General features: G+C 34.7%; 1 protein-coding gene across 2 annotated transcripts in view; it reads right to left on the reverse strand.

Moving 5' to 3' along the window:
• Window positions 1-3,643: 3,643 nt before the first annotated feature.
• fam189a2 (family with sequence similarity 189 member A2) overlaps window positions 3,644-23,771 on the reverse strand; it is a 34,779-nt gene continuing 14,651 nt past the window's right edge. Inside the window, exons 7-11 of one of the 2 annotated variants that reach the window (XM_009301813.5) lie at window positions 16,412-16,529; window positions 10,704-10,782; window positions 9,712-9,861; window positions 6,729-7,042; window positions 3,644-4,139 (exon numbers count right to left, since the gene is read on the reverse strand). In XM_009301813.5, the coding sequence (XP_009300088.2) occupies window positions 3,876-4,139; window positions 6,729-7,042; window positions 9,712-9,861; window positions 10,704-10,782; window positions 16,412-16,529 (925 nt within the window). In that variant the 3' untranslated portion in view covers window positions 3,644-3,875. The remainder of the gene's footprint in view (window positions 4,140-6,728; window positions 7,043-9,711; window positions 9,862-10,703; window positions 10,783-16,411; window positions 16,530-23,771) is intronic. The other variant, XM_009301814.5, reaches the window with a different exon arrangement.

The raw sequence follows: 23,771 nt of genomic DNA on the forward strand, positions 1-23,771 counted from the left end.
CAATAAATTAATCCTGTGTGGCACGGTAGCTCAGTGGTTAGCTCAGTGGTTGTGTGTGGAGTTAGTTCTGATTTCCTCCAAAGCCATATCACCCTGCAGCCCAAGACCGATTACTCACTGAAGCTAAGCAAGCCTGAGCCTGGTCAGTAGTACCTGGATGGGAGACCACATGGGAAAACTAAGTTACTGGAAGTGGCGTTAGAGAGGCCAGCAGGGGGGTGAAGTGGACACTACACTGTCAGTGGGCGCCGTCTTTTGGATAAGACATTAAACCGAGGTCCTGACTCTCTGTGGTCATTAAAAATCCCATGGCACTTCTCGTAAAGAGTAGGGGTGTAACCTGGCCAAAGTCCCTCAATCAGCCCTTACAATCATGGCCAACCAATCCTCCCCATTCCCCAAATTGGCTCTATTACAGTCTTTCTACTCAACCAATAGCTGGTATGTGGTAAGTGAACTGGCACCGTTGTCCTGTGGCTGCCGCCATCACATCATCCAAGTGGATGCTGCCCTCCACCCCCCTTGATCGTGAAGCGCTTTTGGTGTATGGCCATACAAAATAAAACATTACATTACAGTTTAAAGACATGCAGTATACAGTATGTAAAAGAGAGAGTGTTTGAACGTTTTTCCAGCGCTGGGTTGCAGTTCTGCTGCACAAAACATATGTACCCCATCCAGGTCTGACCATATGTACCCCCCACCACCCCCCCCCCCCCCCCCCCCACCCACACACACACACACACTTGCTTTGTTAGAAAATAAAAATTAATTGTATGACTTCACTAAGCTGTACATTCTGTTTAATTTTTACTCCAAATTGATCAAATGTTGCATGTTCTATACTAGTAAAACCAATCATGTGATGTAATGCGGTGTTTGAAAAGCAATTCATTGTTAGCATTTTGTCAGTCTGTCAGCTAAGATTGACTGTATGTTCCTGTCGGACAGGAAATAGTAGAAGCCTAAGGTTTTGACTGAATTACTTGGTTTTGAATCAGGTTCATTGTTTATTGATAGAGTTAGTAAATGTGAAAAAAAGGTATTCAGCATTTTTAAATTTGTATTTATTTAGCAATGTGGTTTTGGTGCAATCGGGCTAATGGACTATATGCACAACTAGAGTTTTAAAGCCAACGATAAAATTCCGGGTAACAACTTGTGTGACTACTTTCAATTTCACTAGGTTGTTTTTACAGTATCAATGTTGCAACGTAATTACAGGGTACAATACATTCAGTTAAATAAACTGAAAATACAATACAATTACATTCAGTTAAATAAAAAGCATTTATTTAGTTATTTAAGCATAAAATAAGATAAACGACTCACTAGCACCGTCAGTAACAACAGGCTAGCACCGAAATTCCATTGAAAATCCTGGGGTAAAATAAATTGTCATATTTTAAAGACAAAGCAGGGGGAAATGGAATTTAATGCAGTGCTTCTTGTCCAATCTGAGACCCACTTCATATTGTAAATCTAAAAGGCATTAAAGATCACTGATTTTTTTAAAAATTTAAATCCTAAATGTGACAATTTTGTAACGAAAAGACTGTTAGGAAAACGTTCACTGCAAGCCTTTGGGCTGCCTGGCTACAAATTAAAAGTCTGTTTTAAGAGTGCAAGTATGAAAATATGAACAATAATAAGTAAGAACAGTACAGAAATTATTCCTCATAATTCAGCATTTACTAACATTTTTAAAAACCAAATTCATGCTAGTTAACATTAGTTAATGCACCGTGAGTTAACACAAACTGAAAATGAATTATCATAATCCACAGGTGTCCAAACTCAGTTGGAGCTAAAATATGCAGGACACCAGCCCTCCAGGGCCGAGTTTGGACACCGCTTTTAAAAACTAAAGTTAACTAACATAAATACTGTAATGAATCCACTATTTGTTCATGTTAGATATTGCATTAACTAACATTAACCTATACAACCTTATACTTCTACTTCTACTGTAACTTGTACTAGAAAATATACTTGAAGTATTTAAGTTATGCTTGTTAGCAATTAATAAAAAACTATAATATTGTAGCAATTCTAGATTACAATAGATTATATCAAATAAAGCTTATTGTCTTTACGATAAATACACTTCTATGAAAGTTTATACACTTTAATATTTGCTTTTAATATTAATGGTTAATGCAATAATTAGTCCCTTTTCTAGACTGTGCATTTTAAATAATGTTTGAAAAACTGGATTAACAAAAGAGGTTAGACATTTTTTCTAATAAACATTCAAAGATTATGCAGGATTCTTTGATGACTGGCTTAAAAAAGAACAGCATTTTTTTTTAACTTGTAACATTATTAATGTCTTTACCATCAGTATTAATCAATTTGCATACATTCATAATGATTAAAAGCATTCATTCTAAGCCTTTGTACAATATTACATACAATACCGGTCAAAAGTTTGGGGTCAGGACTTTTAAATGTTTTAAAATAAGCTTATCCTGCACACCATGGCTGTATTCATTTAATCCAAAAATACAGTACAAATTGTGAAATGTTATTGCACTATAAAATAACTGTTCAAAATTATAAATTATAATTTAATCATTTGTTCCAGGCGATGCAGTGAAGCAGTAGGTAGTGCTGTCGCCTCACAGCAAGATGGTCGCTTGTTCGAGCCTCGGCTGGGTCAGTTGGCATTTCTGTGTGGAGTTTGCATGTTCTTCCTGCGTTCGCGTGGGTTTCTTCCGGGTACTCTGGGTTCCCCCACAGTCTAAAGACATGCAGTACAGGTGAATTGGGTAGGCTAAATTGACCGTAGTGTATAAGAGTGAATGGTTGTTTCCCAGAGATAGGTTGCATCTGGAAGGACATCCGCTGCGTGAAATATGTGCTGGATAAGTTGGCGTTTCATTCTGCTGTGGCGACCCCGGATTAATAAAGGAACTTAGCCGAAGAGAAAATGAATGAATGTATGATGAATTTGTTCCAGTGATTTTAATGATGAATTTTCCGCTTCATTACTTCAGTCTTCAGAGTCGCATGATCCTTCAAAAAATAACTCTATTATAATTATATTATTATTATATAGTATTATTAATGGTAATAGAAATAAAGCAATAATGACGGGACTAATGATTTCATTTGAAAATACATTCAATAAGTAATAAATAAATATTTAATAAATAAGTATAACAATTTAATTAAAATAGCATCTTGATGAAGGCTTAAAAAATATAAACTTTTGACTATGTAGTGTATATTATATACAGAGTATTATCTATATATAGTTTTGTGTAAAAACTATAATCAAACATTAAAATGTCATTTAGGAAAAATAATAATTTTAATATTAATAATAATAATACAGTGCAGATACACTTGCCTCAATTTTAGTAATTATGCATGATATATTTCTGAGGGACATACTGGGAGAAATATTTATAGTCCTCAGATTGGTCAAATATAATGCTTCAGATTCTTCCTCCATCTACCTCACAATAAGTTTATTACTCAACAAAAAATAATATCACATATTCAATAAACAAACAAAAATATATGGATTTGAATATATATTTTAAACATAATTATTATTAATGTTGTATTTTTGGTCAATTAAATCTAATTGTTTAAAATTAAATCATGAAATTTAACATGAAATTCATAAACATAATTTATGTTGTTTGTTTTTTTATTATTCCAGTGTTTTATTAGTTTATAGTGCATAACATATAATTTAAAAAAATCATTAGCAATTCCCAACAACTGGAATTGAAACAGCAAAATTTTAAAAAGCCCTTTTAAAAACAAAGTGAAAACTAAACTCTTGGCTTGGCATCTGTCATGTGTTAGTATTAGCTACTTTTTACAGTCTAACGCCTCAGTTTGCACTCATATGCAGTCTGTTAGAGGACAGTTTCTCTGAAGACTCCTATAAGGCTGTGTGGTCGCTCCTGCTCCAGGCGGGATCCTGCCCGAGAAGCCATCCTGGAGTGAGTCCGCAAACGCGTGCTAGTCTGCACCCATGTAAAGGAACTGAGGTCCCCACAGCTGCGCAGGTGAAGGATGCCGGGACGTTTGCGCAGTGGCAGTGTCTTGGAGGAGTGCTCCATCTTTGTCTGCCTGCGTAGAGAGGACTGAGCCGATGACACCTCTGAAACAGTAATGGCCTGCAGAAATTCAGGAGAGTACAGGACATTAGTGGAAATAAAAAGCAGAATACTGTCTACCCTACAAAACATTATAAGTATGTAAATCAGGAACCCTGTTCCTAGAGATCTACCTTCCTACCTTTCTACCTAATTTCCCTGACAACATACCTTTAAACATAACTGCAAGTGACAGACATCACAGTCCAAGCACAGCCCTTTGGGCAATTGGTGTTAAAAATACATCAAATTGACATCAAAATGGATGTCAAAGAACTGGTTTAAATACCAATCAAACTGATGTCAAAATCATGTCATGGTGCATGATTCAATGCACATGTCATGTATAAATATGATGACAAATATTTACCCAAAAATGCTTAAATGAGCATTAAAGCTACTAAGCTATAAGGCAAAACATTTTGCAGCCATGGCTCTTGGTAATCTTGTAAACAACTTGACACATGTTGATGTTTTGAGAATGTTTTGTCATCAAGGTGTCTAAATGGTGTACAAACACTGGCATGGATGGACAGAATCTTTAAGCGAAGTAAAAAAAGTAAAAAACTAAATCCTCAGTGAAAAAGAATGTGAATTAAAACTGAAATGTGGATTGTAATAAAATAATTAAAATAAACAAATACTGTATGTATATGTATATATATATATATATATATATATATATATATATATATATATATATATATATATATATATATATATATATATATATATATACATTCATTTTCTTGTCGGCTTAGTCCCTCTATTAATCTGGGGTCGGCAGAGCGGAATCCACACATACATGTAAAATATCCACACATACACTACAGACAATTTAGCCTGTACTGCATGTCTTTGGACTGTGGGGGAAACCGGAGCACCGAGAGGAAACCTACGCGAACGCAGGGAGAACATGCAAACTCCACAAAGAAACGTCAACTGAGCCGAGGATCGACCCAGCGATCTTCTTGCTGTGAGGTGAACATGCTACCCACTGTGCCACTGCGTTGCCCTTATATATATATATATAAATTCAGAATTATGAGCCCCCCTTTGATTTTTTGATTTTTAAAATATTTCCCAAATGATGTTTAACAGATCAGTGAAATTTTCACAGTAAGTCTGATAATATATATTTTTTCTTTTAGTCTTCTAAAGAAAGTCTTATTTGTTTCATTTTTGCCAGAATAACAGCAGTTTTTAATTTTTTAAAAAACATTTTAAGGTCAAAATTATTAGCCCCTTTAAGCAAATTTTTTTCTCGACAATCAACAGAACAAACCATCATTATACAATAACTTGCCTTATTACCCTAACCTGTCTAGTTAACCTAATTAACATAGTTAAATAAGTAGAAAAATCACATGTACATAAGTATTCACAGCCTTTGCTCAATAATTTGTTTATGCACCTTTGGTAGCAATTACAACCTCAAGTTTTTTTGAATATGATGCTACAAGCTTGGCACACCTGTCTTTGGGAATTTTGGCCCATTCCTTTTCGCAGTACCTCTTAAGCTCTATCAGGTTGGATGGGAAGCGACGATGTAAAGCCATTATTCTTTGTACGGACATTAGAGGTGTACACCTTTGAGGCTCTCACGTCTTCGGTGTAAGCGCACAGTCAGGCCTTATTCCGTAATCACTCAGCTTAGATGACCTGCCAGCTCTAGGAAGTGTCCTGTTGGTTCCAAACATCTTCAACTTACAGATGATGGAAGCCACTGTGCTCATTGGAACTTTTAGAGATGCAAAAAAAATTCTGTAACCTTCCCAAGCAGACAATTCCTTTGTCTTCATGCTTGGTTTGTGCTTTGACATGCACTGTATACCCTGGGACCTTATATAGACAGGTGTATGCCTTTTTTAAATGTCCAATGCTGAAAAATCTCAAGAATGATTACTGGAAACAGAATGTACCTGAGCTCAATTTAGAGCTCGACGGTAAAGGCTGTGAATACTTTTGTACATGCGATATTTGTTTTTTTAAATATATATATATATATATATATATATATATATATATATATATACATTTGCAACAATTAAAATAAAATCACATTATGGGTGATTGTGTGTTAAATTTTGAGGAAATAATTGAATCCATTTTGCAATAAGGCTGTACCAAAAGAATTTGGAAAAAGTGAAGCGCCGGATGCACTATATATATATATATATATATATATATATATATATATATATATATATATATATATATATATATATATATATATATATATATATATATATATATATATATATATATATATATATATATATATCACTACTAAGAAGAAAAAGAAGAAGAAGAAAACGCTTTAAAGTCACAACAAAAACTTTAAATGCAGAAGAAATCAAGAATCTACTACTACATTTTGAACAGATCAATATTCATTTTATTTGCTTACTGCTAAATAAAAAATAAATAGAAAAACAAAGACAACACTTCCAGACGTGCACATATCTATTTGCAATGGCAAGAAAAAAGTAGGCTCAATGAACATCTATTTCCAAATAATTTTTTTGACTATACTTTCAGATATTAGTGTTTACAGTGTTAAACTGTAGCGAGCTGGATTCAAACACAGATTTTCAGTGAATGTCTTACCTGGTCAATGAAGCTGGCACATCGAACGGCCTCCTCCATGTGTTCCTCATCTGAGCGCAGGACAGTTTTAATGCTGTTGACGAGCTCCTGCACCTCTGGTGTCAGGCTGCAGGACGACTGCTCTAGAAAACGAGCCACCAGCAGTTTCGTGTCTCTGTAGCTCTGGTAGTCCACCAAAGAGTTGGGGCGAGGCTTTCGTTTACCACAGCCCTGTCGTAGTGTGACAGACCCGTTCTCTGTTCCAGTCAGTGAACCTGGGGCAGGAGCTGGACTAGGGCCTAATTCTGTCTGTGTGGCTGCTTCACAACTCATTACTGAAAGACAGAAAGAAACCATATAACAGTGAGAGATAGTGACGCATGTCGCATGCAAACATTTAACCCTATAGCATTAGTCTTCTAATTTCTTACAACCAAAAATGTGTGTGTCTATCTTGCTGGTCATTTGTGATGCTAAACATTCATTTTATTTTACTGTAGTGTCATTTCTCTAACCAAACTAAATATAATTTTATTATTATTATAAATAATTTTATTATTATTATTATCATAAAAATCATGTATGAAAACAGAAGATCAAGGGTTTTACAAAGTTAAACAAATGTGCCCGATTAGACACATAATTATTTTGCTTTATTCCACAGATGATACAACATCAACCTCTCCTACCCTTAAGACTGATGCTTTTTATGTAAACCTTTATTCTCTCTTTATGTGTAATCATGTGTTTTGCGACAAGTCTTTTGCCCAAGTATTAATACTTCTGCATGCAATGTTTAACTTTACCACAACTGAAACAAGATTATAGATAGTTTATGTTTGATATCCCTGCAAAGCTAATTTGGTGTACTGAACGATTGTTTACATTGTATGTTAATATGTGTGCAACATATATAAATAAAAAAAAAAAAAAACTTTAAACATTTTTGCATTAGCTTATATCCAGAATGTATACGCAAATCACCATGCTTTGAAACAAAAGAATATAAAACGTGATTTGCGAAGTTAACTTCCCATTGGTCAACTCGACTCCTGAGGGATGTTACAAGACCACTCTTATAGATCTGGTTTCTAAGGCCACCGCCGACAACCCAGACTAAAATCTGGGAGAATCCCAGACAACACCCAGAGGAGAAAGAGTTGTTCCGTTTTAGCTCAGGACAGCTTCTTTTCAGGTCGATTGAAGAGACTTGGACCCTGGCAAAAATGGGTTAACTGCACAGCTCAGACATTCCCATCTCTAAAAACTTTCTTTTTTTTCTCTCTGTTGAGAGTCTGCTCAAGTTTACTGTGCTACGAAACCAAAACCCAACACAACTACAGTTTTTGCTGACTCCACCATGTTCCAAGCCTTGCAAGGACAAAGAACTGACCACCAGCTAACCACATGCTCAACAGAGGAAGTTCTATACATCACAAAAGGAAAGCAAGTAACACCTCCAGATTACCATTTAACTGGTGTAAACTAAATAGAACACTAAAGAGAACATAGAAGGGTGTAGTTGATTAGTTTGGTCTTACAAAATCTGAGGTTTTCCCATCATTACACTCTCTTTAACTCTCATTTCACAATTTTTACTCTTCTCTACAACATGTATGGATGTGTGTTTGTGTTAGATTAGTCAAAAAAAATCATTTTGTATAAAGATCGTGCCTGTGAATATTTATGAATCTAATGTCTTAAACGTTGATCTTGCTACCCTGCTTTAAAATAAATGGGTTTTTGTTTTTTAAGCAATAGCCGTAATTGAAGTCAACTCTCCATTTGAACGATCGCTGGATGATTTGTTTGTTCAGATTTAAAGAGTCGATTCTTTTGAAGCCCTATTCAAATTAATCTTCAATTCACTTTGAGTTAATTCGCTACAAAAGTATTACTTTTTTCCAACAAAATTTACACTTGTTTTAATCAACCACAAGCAATGTGCAATAATGAAGCCACATTTTCAAAACTGTTCACCACGTGTGCATAACCAACATGACTCTTGACCAAACTGTACAACTCATCTCCAAAACTCGTTGTTTCACCAAACTCGCTTGTTTCACTAAACCACTGACAACAAATCTCATTCAGAAAACACCCAAACAACAAAATGAGACATACACATATTGCTGTGCTAAAACCTGATGCTTGTTTTACTGCTTTTAGAATCCTTGCTGATGATGTCATTACTTTAGCAATGGCACTGTCCTCCGCTGAACTGAGAAGAAACATTTTCCCTTCACAGGTGATGGCGTATTGAGTAACACAGAAGCACCAATGCAGTTTTAAAGCAGCATTCACTGCACTGTCATCTAAGATACATCAGACTAATTAGGGCTGCACAATATTGGAAAAATATTCCATATGCAGTATTGTTGTTGAATACTGTGATAATGATATTTATTGCGATAACATTTCCCTAGAGCAGGGGTGTCCAAACTCGTCCTGGAGGGCCGGTGTCCTGCAGATTTTAGCTCCAACTTGCCTCAAAACACCTGCAAAGATGTTTCTAAAACACCTAGTAAGAACTTGATTGGCTAGCCCAGGTGTGTCTGATTGGGGCTGGAGCTAAAATCTGCAGGACACCAGCCCTCCAGGACCGAGTTTGGGCACCCCTGCCCTAGAGAAACTATATCAAACATACAAAATATTAAACATACAAAAATTTTCTTAAAAGCTGATTCAGATTAAACAAGAAGGAAATTTAATAAATGGCAATATAAAAATCTTAGCCTAGTTGATAGCCTGCTCAGGAGCAAAGAATAAATCTCCATAGGAACTTCATTGAACCTACTTGGTTCAACTGAGCCAAAAAGAAATTCCAGCAGGATAGCTTGAAAATCTCAGTTTAATCCCTCATCTTGCTTTTATGTAATAATCCCGTATCGCAATGGAAGCTGTATCTGTTAGAAGTAGCAAAACACTTCAGGAGCCTTAAATCAGATTTTAAATTAACATTAATCATTACATGTCCATTTGTGTGAAAGCCTCCCAGCATTACCTTTGACAGTGAGATCTAGTAGGACAGGGTCACTGTTGGACCGGCGGAGGTGTTGTCTATGAGAATTTCTACTGGAGAAGACTGCAGTGTAAGTTTGTGTAGACCGAGTAGGTGGAGTGGGGCTCAACGTGGCCATCTGATGGCACCTGTCTGATTAAAAAATACAAACAAACTATATAAAAGTGGTGAATATTGGTTTGTACTGTAATCTATTAATGTCTGTACAGAGTGAACAACTTCTAGAATAAATATAAAGTGGCATGACCATTTTCAACATTGATAACAAATCGGAGAAATATTTTATGAGCATCAAATCACCACAGAAGGATTTCTGAATAACGTATCTAAAGTAATGACAATTCACCTTTAAATTACAAGAATATACTTCATTCTACAAAAAAATAATTGTATAACATAGTACATTATTAAGCTGTTGTGTTGCTTGATATTTTTATGGAAATATATTTAAAGCTTACTTCATGAACAAAGCTAAAAAAAAAAACAGCTTTTATTCAAATGTTTAGTCAGTGTTTAAACGTTTTGCATGAAAAAGATCATTAAAACATGTAAGATTGTACCATGTTTAAATTTGTTTAAGAATACTGACAGATTAAAAAAACACATCTCTCAAATGAGATATAACTGATGCCACCAACATACAATTTCCTTTAATACACAGATGGCATGTTTATGGACGGATCCTGTGTTACACTCTTGACATTTTGATTAAATATAGAATACCAGCATTGAAGTTATGCAAGCTGTGTCATTACACATTTCATGTGATCCACAGTGCCCGCTCCATTTTCTAAATCCAGATTTTTTTTTTCTGCTTGCTGACTATAAATTATTATACAAACTGCAATAATTTAATAGCTGAAATGTCTTTTATTCTGTTTTGGTATAATATTTAAGTATTTAAACTTTACATCAACCATAAACATATTAGTACTGTTTCTTTCCACAGGCTTAATAATACAACTAGTTCATACCATCGTTGTGCGTCTCCATCTCTGCGTTTTCTGTGATGACCTCAGTCAGATCAGTCATTTGCCCCTCAGTATTTTGGGCCTGATAAAAATACAGAGAGTTGGTAAGTGTATAAGGACTGCATTTAATGGGGCCAATGTAAGCAGGGAAGACCAGGACACAGAGCTATATTTATGAGTATGAGATCAGTAAAATCTACTGACGATTAGGTTTGGTAAGTTAAAAAAAAATTCAATACATGTTTCTCCAATAATTTATAACCATAAGTAACAAACCTGTAAAGAAAGACCTGTTCAATACATTTTAAATAATTGCCAAGATTGTTAATCAATGGTTATTTTACCATTTTGTAATTTTGTTAGTTGGCATTTGCAAAGCTACAATCATAAAGTACATAGTGCTCACTTGATCTTTTTTTCAAAACACCTTTACTTATTTAAGTGTTTGGTTTGTTTCATGCCTTTATTTTTACTTTTATAAAAGTGGACAGAGACTGATGCACTCTTTAAGAAACGCATTTAAATGCTATTATGATTGAATGTGTTTTCACACTTGGTAGGTCTGTTTCAGTTAAGAGAAGCAGTTATGTTAATTAGTTAGTTTTCTCATCATAGGCAGGCTTATTTAAGGTAACAAAACACATCTTCTTGCAGCAGATCTTCATTTGCATGTGTGATAGAGGAACATCTTTGTTACAGATGTGACCCCCTAAAAACAAGCCAATAAATACCTATAAATTGGCAAATGCCACTTTCGCAAATGTTGCTTTTGCACTTTTTTCCACAAATTTACACTTTTACACCAACTCAGAGTCTGTAATTAGTGCAGAATATAAGAAGCCCTTTTGAATCCTCGCATAAGGCTATCGCTGAAGAGCCCAGCTCGTGATAGCATTCAGTTGATGATTCAGCTATTGTGGCAATGAGATCTAATGTTTCCATTCCCTCCTTTAGTCAGTTACTCCAAGATATTTGGAGTAGACAGGGATGACATAGATTCAGCATATAGAATCACCAAGTGGGAATCACGCATAGCAGGCATGCCAAGTTGACCAAATGGGCATATCGGACAACGTAATAGGCCAAGACCAGGTTACTCTGCAGAGTCGGGTTATAGGGCCTACGGTGAACACTCTAGCGTTCCCAAGCAGAGAATTTACTCATGCATTTCCGGGTTAGGGAGAATGGGGCAACAAGCATTTTCACAAAGGCCTAATTTGCCACAAACTGGCTGGGGCTAGCCAGCTAAAGGGTGGAAACCTGCTCCACTAAAAAAAATGTTGAATTTTTGTGATAGTGTTAGGTGTCACCCAGTCTGCAGCTCTAGATGTCTGTTAAAAAGTGCATGTACTAATTCTCAAGAGGAGGTGTTGTGTGCACTCTCATCTCTGGGGGACACAGCTTGCTCTAAGAGTGGTAGTGGTAGGCAGGGTTAAGGCATCCACAATCCAGTGGGCCATCCTCTCTTTGGATACGACTTGCCGTCTACATACCACCGAAACATATGAAGAGCTGAGATGAGTGTGGTCCACACAAATAATTTATATGCTGCAAATGCAGCACTTGAAGGTTCAGTACCTGGTTCCTAAAGAGAAAGTAAAGAACCTTAGGTCCATAGCCAGTCTAAGCAGGGTCTCAGGATCTCTGGAACTGGCAGGACAAAGAGATCCCAAGAAGCCATCAGCGGTGAATGAGACATTTGGTTCATACTTTTATATGTGTCTTGCTACCCACAGTAACATGATAAGCAGATATGGCAGCAATGTTAACCTTTAGTGTGGAGGGTGACAAGCTCTACTTCAATTCATCCTAAAGAAGATGGGCAAGTTTGGGGTACCTCCCAGTGTGAAGTGCACAATTAAATGAATAGACTTTATTTCCGGACATAGGCATGATGGTGTTAACCACAGCAGGTGGTTCCAGAGATCTGAACATGGGTGCCAGATAGTGCCCCAACCCTAAAAAAGATTGTTTTTCCTCAGGGTAATGTGCAAGAAAACAGTTTTTGTGAGGAGAATGAGTTAGGGTAGGGTTTCTCATCCACGTTCTAAAAGGACCACCAAAACTGCATGTTTTGGATGTCTCCATTGCCTATTACACATTACAGGTCTGTCAGGCTCTGCTAATGAGCTGGTGATCTAAATTAGGTGTTTGGTTAAGAAACATGGACCTGCAGCACATTCCAAAAAAAGTTGGGACAGGAGCAATGTAGGGATAAAAATCAGGTAAATTGTAAACAATGATGTGATTTAAAACAGGTGATTGTAATTATGATTTGGTACAAAAGCAGCATCCAAGAAAAGTGTAGTCCTTGGGGCGCAAAGATGGGCTGAAGATTGCAAGTTTGCCAACAAATATGTAAGAAAATTATTGAAACGTTAAAAAAACAATATTCATCAAAGAAAGATAGGAAGACATTTGGATTTTTCATTTTCTAAAGTGCATTACATAATTAAAAGATTCAAGGAATCTGGAAGAATTTCAGTGTGTAAAAGACAAGAGCTTAAGCCTACGGTGAAATACAATGATCTCCAATCCCTCAGGTGGCACTGCAACAAGAATAGTCATTCGTCTATAAGCAATATCACCACATGAGGTCAGGAATATTTTGGCAAACCTAGTCAAGTACCACAATAAGTAATTACATCCACAAATGGCAGTTAAAACTGTACTGTGCCAAAAGAAAGCCCTATGTTAACAGTGGCCAGAAGACTTTTCTGGGCTGGACCATCACACAGTGAAAACGTGTACTGTGGTTAGATGAACCAGTATTTCTGGTATTTTATTGGAGAAATGAATGTCATGTGCTCCAGACTAAAGACGAAATAGATCATCCAGACGGTTACAAGCAACAAGTCCAAAAGCCAGGGTCTGTCATGGTATGGGGTTGTGTCAGTGCCACATCCTCATACCACAATTTCACCAAGACAATGCAAAACCACATTCTGCACACATTACAAAATTCTGGCTGCAGATGAAGAGGATACAGGTACTTGACTGGCAAAATTACACCTGAAACACTTCATCACTTGGTGTCTTCAGTCCCTAAACATATTTTAAGTGTTGTGAAAAGTAATGAGGCGACGCAGTGGCGCAGTCGGTAGTGCTGTCGCCTCACAGCAGTGAGGTCGCTGGTTCGATCCTTGGCTCAGTTGGCGTTTCTGTGATGAGTTTGCATGTTCTCCCTGCGTTCGCCTGGGTTTCCTCCGAGTGCTCCGGTTTCCCCCACAGTCCAAAGACACAGGTGAATTGGGTAAGCTAAATTGTCCGTAGTGTATGAGTGTGTGTGTGAATGAGTGTGTGGATGTTTCACAGAGATGGGTTGCGGCTGGAAGGGCATCCACTGCAGAGAAATGTGCTGGATAAGTTGGCGATTCATTTTGCTTTGGCGACCCCGGATTAATAAAGGGACTAAGCTGACAAGAAAATGAATGAATGAATGAAAAGTAATGGCAACATTGTAAAGTGGTACATGTTTTACTGTTCCAACTTTTTCAAATCATGAGGAACACATTAAATAACATTTGTTGTATTTTTACAATTACATACAAGTCATAATGTAAATTTAGAATTCAATACTTTTTCTTTTTTATTTCTTTCCATACTGTCCCAACTTTTGATTTTTTGATTTGCGGTTGTAAATAACGCAGCAAGTTTGGTTAGAGGAAGTGATTTTGCCTGCACCTCTGCAACCTTCCTGCAAAATAATAAAAACGCAACTAAACAAAACAAAATAAGGTTATAACATTTAATTTCCTCTTGTTTCAATCAATAAAAATGAACAGACATTTTAGGATAGTTTTTATTATTATTTTGTAAACCACATTTAGTCGTTTTTATTCATCAACAATATAGCATTATAAATTTTGTTATATTCATTGTCACATGACCAGTCTTTTCCTCACATCTCGTCTTGTTTCTGTCACATAATAAAGGTTCACTGGCAAAGATATTTATGTTTTGTTGATGAAAGGAATTCTATGTTAAACATATTCAAAGTCTAAACAGGGTGTGATTCAGGAGAGTTGCCGGTTCAAGAGGAGTTTACCCAGCAGATAGTCCCGACTATAATCTACCAATCTTGTGTTTGATGCGTTGCGGGAAGCAGCTAAGGAGGTTTGTGTTTTGTCAGCACAAACCACAATCTAAGCACAAGAACAGACGTCCTACGGAACCCCGGAAGGGACATAGTGGAGGAGAAAAAATTGGCTGGGTGAAAAAAAAAAACATAATGGGGGGAAAAAAAAATGGGTAGGAGGAAAATATATATTTCTAAGTTTTTGTGTTCCCTCGCAAAGTTTTGCGTTATCTCGCCAAGATGTTTTACGTTCTCTCGCAAAATTGTTTCTTCACAAACACTTCCTGTTCACTTCACTCACGTAAACCCTCCAGTTTTAGCCGAAATTCTCCCATATTTTGCCATTCTATCCCACTTTCTTTAATATGCAATACATATGCAACCTCTGAACCAGTGAATGCATGTATAAGCGCTGACTGACAGACGCGCTCCGTACAATAAACTGATCCCAGATCAGCGTCTGTACGCGCCATTTAAAGTGACACCTGTTATCAAACAAGTGAGCAGAAAATGAATCTTATGTTTTGTTTTGTTTGATAACAGAGGTGTCTCTGTAAGAATGCACAGATCAAGAGGGCATTCCATTACTTTAGAAACTGTTTGTGCTCATTTAAGAGAAAATTAGCTGTTTAAAATAAAACATGCAGGACGGAGATGTTTACATATTATTCAGTGTATTTGTCTGTTTAAACATACACCCGCTCCACTGTGCTCCTCTGTACAGAAGCTGATCTGGGATCAGTTTATTGTATGGAGCATGTCTGTCAGTCAGCGCTTATACATGCATTCACTGGTTCAGAGGTTGCATATGACAGGCGACGATCGACGAACAGTATTAATGTAAAGAAAGAGGGATAGAATGGTAAAATACGGGAGAATTTCAGCAAAAACGGGAGGGTTTACGTGAGTGAAGTGAACAGGAAGTGTTTGTGGAGAAACAGTTTTGCGAGAGAACGCAAAACATCTTTGCGAGATAATGCAAAACTTTGCGAGGGAACGCAAAACAACTTTGTGAGGGAACGCAAAACATCTTTGCGAGATAACGCAAAACATTTTTGCGAGGGAACGCAAAACTTTGTGAGAGAACGTAAAAACTTAGAAATATATATTTTTCTCCCACCCATTTTTTCTTTCACCCATTTTTTTTTTTTCACCCAGCCAATTTTTTTTCTCCTCCACTACGTTCCTTTCGGGGTTCCGTACATATCCACTCGGTGTGGACATGAACTGTTTACAAGCACTGTATAAACATGCTGGACCCCCAAATATGTGATAAAGCACTCGTAACCACCATCCGATAATAGGGAACCACAAAAGGCAGAAACACAGTCAAAACAACTTCTTAAAAAAGATGCTTGAAAATTTCTCTATTGATACAGTAAGTACCACAAACAATATACAAGCATTTTTAGCAGACAGCATTTCAGCTGACAGCATTGATTTTTGTATTTCCAGTGAATTCCAGTGCACTATACAGTATGTGACAAAAATTATAAATTATAAATGTATTGTTTTTTTCAGTCTTAAAAATTTGAGTTAAATCAAAATTTTAAAAAAAAGAAAAAAAATTATCTTATTTGGCTTGCACCAAAAGAACAAGTGTTATCATAACTTGAATAATATGAATCAGTACCTGAGATGCTGGTTGTGATGCAACAGCTTCATAAGGTGGAGGAGGGTCTAGAGGACAGAAGACCTCTACGCCTTTAATTCTGGCACCATATACATGAGGAATATTGTCACCAAACATCCTGACAAAACACACATTTAGACTGTTTACAGGCCAAGATGGGATACAACAACAATAAACAAGTGATTAGTGTTTGATCAGAATAATCAGTGAAACTATCTTTTCCTACAAAACAAAAATTAAACATTTTAGGTTGCCAAAACATTTTGATTTAAAGCCAATCATGAGCCAATCACCAACCCTGAAACTCTGTATTTGTGGTTTAACATGATTGTTAAAAGATGAAGGATAAAGATTTTAACACAATTGAACTGTAACCAAGATTGATTTAACATTAGCAAGATAATTAACTTTTTCCCAGTGGATGAACACAGGTTGCACAAGTTATTTGTTCACCTTCAAATTAAAAACATGTACTGTACTTACAAAAGTGACAGTAGAAACATTTCTAATAGAAATAAGTGCTGTTTTTGTTAACCCTCTACTGCACGGCATAACCATATGGTAACATGATACTCATGTTAATCTCCCTGCCACTGTTTTTTTTAAGACCAATATATATATATATATATATATATATATATATATATATATATATATATATATATATATATATATATATATATATATATATATATATATATATATATATATATATATATATATATATATTTTATTTTATTGTTGGAAAGAGAAGACCTTAGAGTAGTCAATGATGTGCTTTGGTTAAGTCACATGACATTCAGTGTTTTTCTGTAGAGTGATTTCTGACAGACTGGCGTTTGTTTGTTTTTTTTTTGTTTTTTTTTGTAGTTGCTAAATGCAAATGTAATCGTCAATAAAAACAAAGGGTCAAATTATTTTAGATCCACAACAAATCTGACACATCACCTCCAGTAAGTTATGATAACATATTCACAACTCAGAATTTTTAAAATCAAATTAGTTTTTTGTAAATAGATCAAATGTGTGTGTTACCAAATGGCAACATTGTGCAATAGTGGAACATGCAATGTTGCAATGGGTCAGTAAGCTAGCAAGGTCAGCTGTGAACTTTTAAGTTGTAGCAATAACAACATGAATGCTAGTAATATAATGTTGATTAGTCATATGTTAATGACATTTGCATTATGGATAAAATCTAGTTTTAATGGCAATACTACTTTTGAATAGATATCAATACAGGGAACAGTGTATTAGTGAGCATCAACATGTTCTATGATAATTTAAAAAAGAAAAAGACAGAACTAGCTCTTCCTGCAGATGAAAGTGAGGGTGAGATGGGTTTTAGTGACCATAAGAAGGATGCAGACTGGACATTTGATAGAGACAGTTCAGTTAAGTTAGCTCAAATGCTGATAAGACAGGTGTAGTATAATATATAGAATAATATATATATATATATATATATATATATATATATATATATATATATATATATATATATATATATATATATATATATATATATATATATATATATATATATAAACATTGTTAGCTAGTAGCTACATTATTCTGATGCATCTGGATATACTAGACTTGTTATGTATTTGTTTTAATATTTACTGGAGAAAATATTTATATTTACTGTATGTTGTATATATGATAATACAATTGTGTTTTCAATAATATTCAGCAAAAAAAAAATTGAATAAATGAAAGCTGTTGGAATATGAGTGGTGGTAAAGTATGTATAAGGGGTAATTTATAAGTTCTGTGTTAAAGCTCATAATGCTGTAACACCAATTAAATTATTTCAAACAAAAAAAAAGATTAATTATAAGGAAACTTTTAAATTTTAAATTTCTCAGGTTGATCCATTGTTGGACGCTGTTGCCATATGACAACATTTCATAAAGTACCTTAAAAAATACATTTTTCCGATTTTTTTTTTAACAGCACTTCAAGTTAAGCCAATCTAAGAAAAGAAAAACAGTAATTTTTATTTTATTTTTTATTAGAATATGCAAAAATCATACAAATACAAGAAAAAGATCAACAAATAACAAATACAAAGCAACGAAACAAAAACAAAACAAAAACAACAACAATATAGTCATGTACTGGTATGTGCTTGAGTGTGTGCGTGTGAGTGTGTGTATGCATGTAAAGGTAACTTGGTGGACAGGTCAGAGTACATACATAAGGGACAATAACAGTCAATAAATGAAGCAAGTGTCACAGATATAGATAAAACATATAGAAAGAAACCAGTCAGAGGTAGGGAGTAACAACAATGCATATTAATGTATGATAGTAAAAATGAGAGTAAAAAAAAGAAAGAAAGGACAACAGTAATAAATGACAACAATAATAATAAATCACAAGTGCTACACCAACTACTACTACAGAAAGTTACTTATATTACAACTACTACTGCTTCTACTACAGCCACAACCACGTCTACTACTACTACAATGTCTACTAATACTGATACTACTACCACTACTGATACTAATATAGCGTTTGCTACAACTAATACAACAATGTCTACTGCTACTACTACTACTACTACCACCACCACCACCACAATCACTTCTACTACATCTACATCAACAACATCTACTACTGATATTACTACACCAACAACGACTACTACTACTACTGTAACAACCACACCATTACTACTTCTGCTACTACTATACCAAAGACATCTACTACTACATGAACTACTATTTCAATAATCGTCATAACAATTACTCAATAACAATCGATACTATTACAATGTCTACTACTTCAACTACTACTACTACTACAACTACTACCGTTACAACTACAACAACTGCAACCTTACAAATGATAATGGTATAAATACTTGTAATAATGATAATGGAAAGATAACCGGACAAGTCAGAACAGTAAGAATAATAATGACTACAAAAAATAAAAGTAATACCATTTATGACAAAGGTGTCAAGGAGAGGGGAGGATGGGAAATCAGGGAGAGGACAAGTAATAATAATAATAAATAATAATAATAATAATAATAATGAATAATAATAATAGTAGTAAGTAGTAAGTAGAAGGGGAAAGAGAGGAAAAGAGAAAATAAACTAATAATAATAAACAAAAATTAATAAAATAATAATAAAAATAAATAAGTAAAATAAAAAAATAAAAAAAACAGAAAAGGAAGGGGAAGAGTAGAAGAAAAAGAAAAGAAACAAAAAGAGAGAAGAAAAATAAAGTTCAGCAAACCAAGCAATGAGAATAAAAAATTTTTAAAAAAAATTAATACTAATAATAATAAAGACTAAAAAAGAAAACACTATATCAATGCTAATTATGAATTATACAAACCCACCTGGAAGAATAATATTAAAGATATGTATGATAGATTATTAACTTGATAACAATAATATACTCATGCTGGTAATAATAATAATACTAAAAATAATGATAATAATAAAAATAAAAATAACAACAGCTGTAACAATAAATTGAGGAGGTTGTAGTTGTGTGATGGGCATTGAGGTAAAAAAATTTTTAAACAGGTTTATCATAATGCGTGTGGTAGAGGGTTAACTTTTTAAATAATTATAGAGGGGTTGTACAAGGAAACTGAAACCCCTGGTTTTAGATAACAATAATTCAATAGTATGGTCTACGACCTCCTTTTGTGGCTAACATAGCATTTGTCTTAAGAATGACAGATAAAAGACATGCACAGAGGCCAGAGGGATTTTGCAACATTCTTCTCGCAGAATAGTGGCCAGGTCACTACGGAATGCTGGTGGAGAAAAACATTTCCTGACTCACTCCTCCAAAAATTGTATTGGTGCATTATCATCCTGATACATGGCATCACCTTCAGGATGCAATGTTTGAACCACTAGGTTACACATGGTGCATCTAGCACAATTATTGGGCCTGGGGAGTGCCATGATATTGCAGCCCAAACCATCACTGACCCATCCCCATGCTTTACTCTAGGCATGCACCAGTCTGGGTGGTATGCTTTGGGGTTTCTCCAAACCGTAATTCTCCCAGATGTGAGAGAGACATGTGGACTCACCAGAGATCAATACATGTTTCACATTGTCCACAGCCCAAGATTTTTGCTGCTGGCACAATTAAAACCTACGTTTGGCATTGGCACAAGTGACAAAAGGTTTGTTTATTGCAGCTCGGCCATGTATATTGACTCGATGGAGTACCCGATAAACAGTTTTGATGGAAACAGAAGTGTTGAGGTGCAAATTTAATTCTGCAGTGAGTTAGGCAGCTGTGGTTTTGTTTTTTGGAATGCAATACTGTTTAGCCTCAGGTTGATCCCTTTCAGACAGCTTCCTCTTGTGTCCACAGGTACGCCCGTTGAATGTTTGTTTGTCCTTCTTGATGGTAAACTTACATTACCGTAGATACCGTGGCTCTTGATAGATCACAAAGACTTGCTGTCTTGGCCACAAATGCACCAGCAATACGCACACCTATACACCACCAATACGCATAATATATACTGTATAATGTTGGGTTCGTAGGTGGATTGAGTCAGGGCTGAGACTAAACTCTGCAGGACTGTGGCTTCCAGGAGTTTGACCCCCTGCTCTATGCTCTGTAATAGCAATAGCCTTTGTAAATGGCTTTTCTTCACTGGTCTATATAGAGTTTATGTGTGAGGCTGCCCTCTAGTTGCTACCCCTTATAATATTTCTGTCCTATAAGCTTCAGTGTGCTTGATTATTGTTGAGCTCTGCTAGATAAAAACAAGGTTGAAGACCTCAGGGGTCTGTTCTTCGTACGTGGATTACTCAGTTAGCTGGATTTGGATGTTGACGATTTGACACGATCCAGGATCATTTTGTTCTTCAAAGCTGATCCGAGAGTTGTTGTCATAGCAACAGTTTTGGTAGATCAAACTTGCTGGGCAGCAGGTTTAATTCACATGAACAGGATTAGATCGGCTCAGTTCATGTAAAGAAAATTCTGAAAGTATGTACCAAATGCTGATATTTTCTTACAGTAGTAGTTACATACACTTGGGAAAATAGCTATTTTTAACTATATATATAAAGTTATAGTTATTAACAAAATAAATAAAGTTATACATATTAATAAAACTTATGCAATCTGCACCCCTGAAATGAAAGTACAAAGACTGCCACCTGGTGGTGAAAAGAGAAAACTTATTGGTATGAACTTTTTAGATAGCTTTAGAACAATTTGTGTATATTAGAAATGCACAATATGTGACTTTTTTTTAAAGCAATAATATGCAGTCATAAACATGTTTTGACAGTTAATATGCCGGTGATTTGATGCTTAACAAAAGTTGCAGATACCTTTACCAATATCAAAATGCTTTTGTAAACATCCAGTTTTTTTTACACCGATTAAAAAAATGGCTACTATAATAAAGACAATCTTTTCTAAATGTAGAACTAAATACACTGATATGCATTGAAATACATAATGAATACTCTTGACACATGAAAGTGTAAAGCCTGCAGCTCACAACAAATGTGGAAGGTTATTGCGTGTCATATTTAACAAATGGTTTACTGCTAATTTGATGTAATTTTGCTCACATGGATAATTGAATATTAATCAGATGATGTCATTACGTTGATGTGCCGTCAGTCAATCGTTGCATTGATGCATTCGATGCATTGCTGATCATGATTTCGAGGATTGATAGATCTGTCCTTCATAACACAAGCAGCGATCTCAGATCAGTTTATCCAGACATTCTAATCTAATTTGCAAACTTCTTTGAAGAACCATATTAGCCAGAGATCAGTTATCAAGATTAAAAGATCTAGGATCTGTCAAATCATCTAAGATCATTTAAACAAGGTGCGAAGAATGAACCCTGCTCTACTTTGTTTAATATATATATATACATATATATATATATATATATATATATATATATATATATATATATATATATATATATATATATATATATATATATATATATATATATATATATATGTGTGTATATATATATATATATATATATATATATATATATATATATACATATATATATATATATATATATATATATATATATATATATATATATATATATGTATGTATGTATGTATATATATATATATATATATATATATATATATATATATATATATATATATATATTGTAAAATCTAAAAATGAAAAATATGAAAATTAATTATTTACTAAAGAGGATTTTTTTCTCTAGCTGTATACATCTAAATTATCAGTATTAACATGCAAGCATCAGTAAGATGTACCAGTATTTTGGTGTCATATTTTACGTGACCACAATGATGGTGACATTTATCAGTGATTATTGGTAATTACAAATTAGTTATCTGAATTAACAATATACTTGGTATTTTTTTAATCTTCTTGCATTTTTACTTGCTTCACAGCACCTCACTTAACATTAGCATTGATTGGAGAGGTTATTTTGTCTCATTGTGCTGAATTGAATACAATTATAATGATAGCTGTGGGTATATGTAGAAAAAATAAGCACAAATGTCTGAGCATATCCAAAGGCCCAAAGGGCCCCAAAATAAGAGAATTAAAACAAATCTCTTCAAACCCTAACTTTTGAATAACATGTTGTGCAATATTTTTATTTATAATATTATATTAACATATCATAATATGCAATATTATTATTATTATTATTATTATGCAATATTCTTATTCATTAAAAAACATATTTATTGATAATTGTAATGATATAACAATACCATTAAGTACAGAAATAATTAGAGTAAATAATTATTTAATAATTATAATAAAAATTACACATTAGTAGGGATGCGTGATATATCGGTGACCATATCGTTATCGGCCGATAAATGATAATTTTAAGATTATTTTTATCGATCTGACGTCTAAATTAGGCCGATATCTTTAAGCCAATAAATTACGTAATTGTACAGACCTGTCTGTCTCGCGCACGTGTGGGCGGAACATGTTCAGACTAGTTCAGTGCACTATAATGAATCTCTCCTCACACTGTTTATTCCTCCAAAGTCCGTCCTTTCTTCATGTGGCACTGCTGTGCATTAATAACCCAGTAAATAACCATGTTCCTTATCATTGTATATATGTTTGGTTGAGTGCCATCGTGTATTTTGCTTCAAATCGCCTCAGGAAAAAATATTAAACGTGTAAAACTTTCCTGCTCTGTCTCTTTGTTGTGTTAGAGAGAGCAGGGGAGATTCACTTACTACTCCAGGGCCAAATAATATTAGTTTCGGGGTTACCTCCCTACTCTTTTAGTTGCAGCCTGTGAATGAACGAGGACACATGTAACTTGGCCCAATCACCAAAGAGGAAACATCACTGAAAA

Source organism: Danio rerio, chromosome 5 (assembly GCF_049306965.1).
Source record: "Danio rerio strain Tuebingen ecotype United States chromosome 5, GRCz12tu, whole genome shotgun sequence".
In the NCBI taxonomy this organism is placed as follows: domain Eukaryota; kingdom Metazoa; phylum Chordata; class Actinopteri; order Cypriniformes; family Danionidae; genus Danio; species Danio rerio.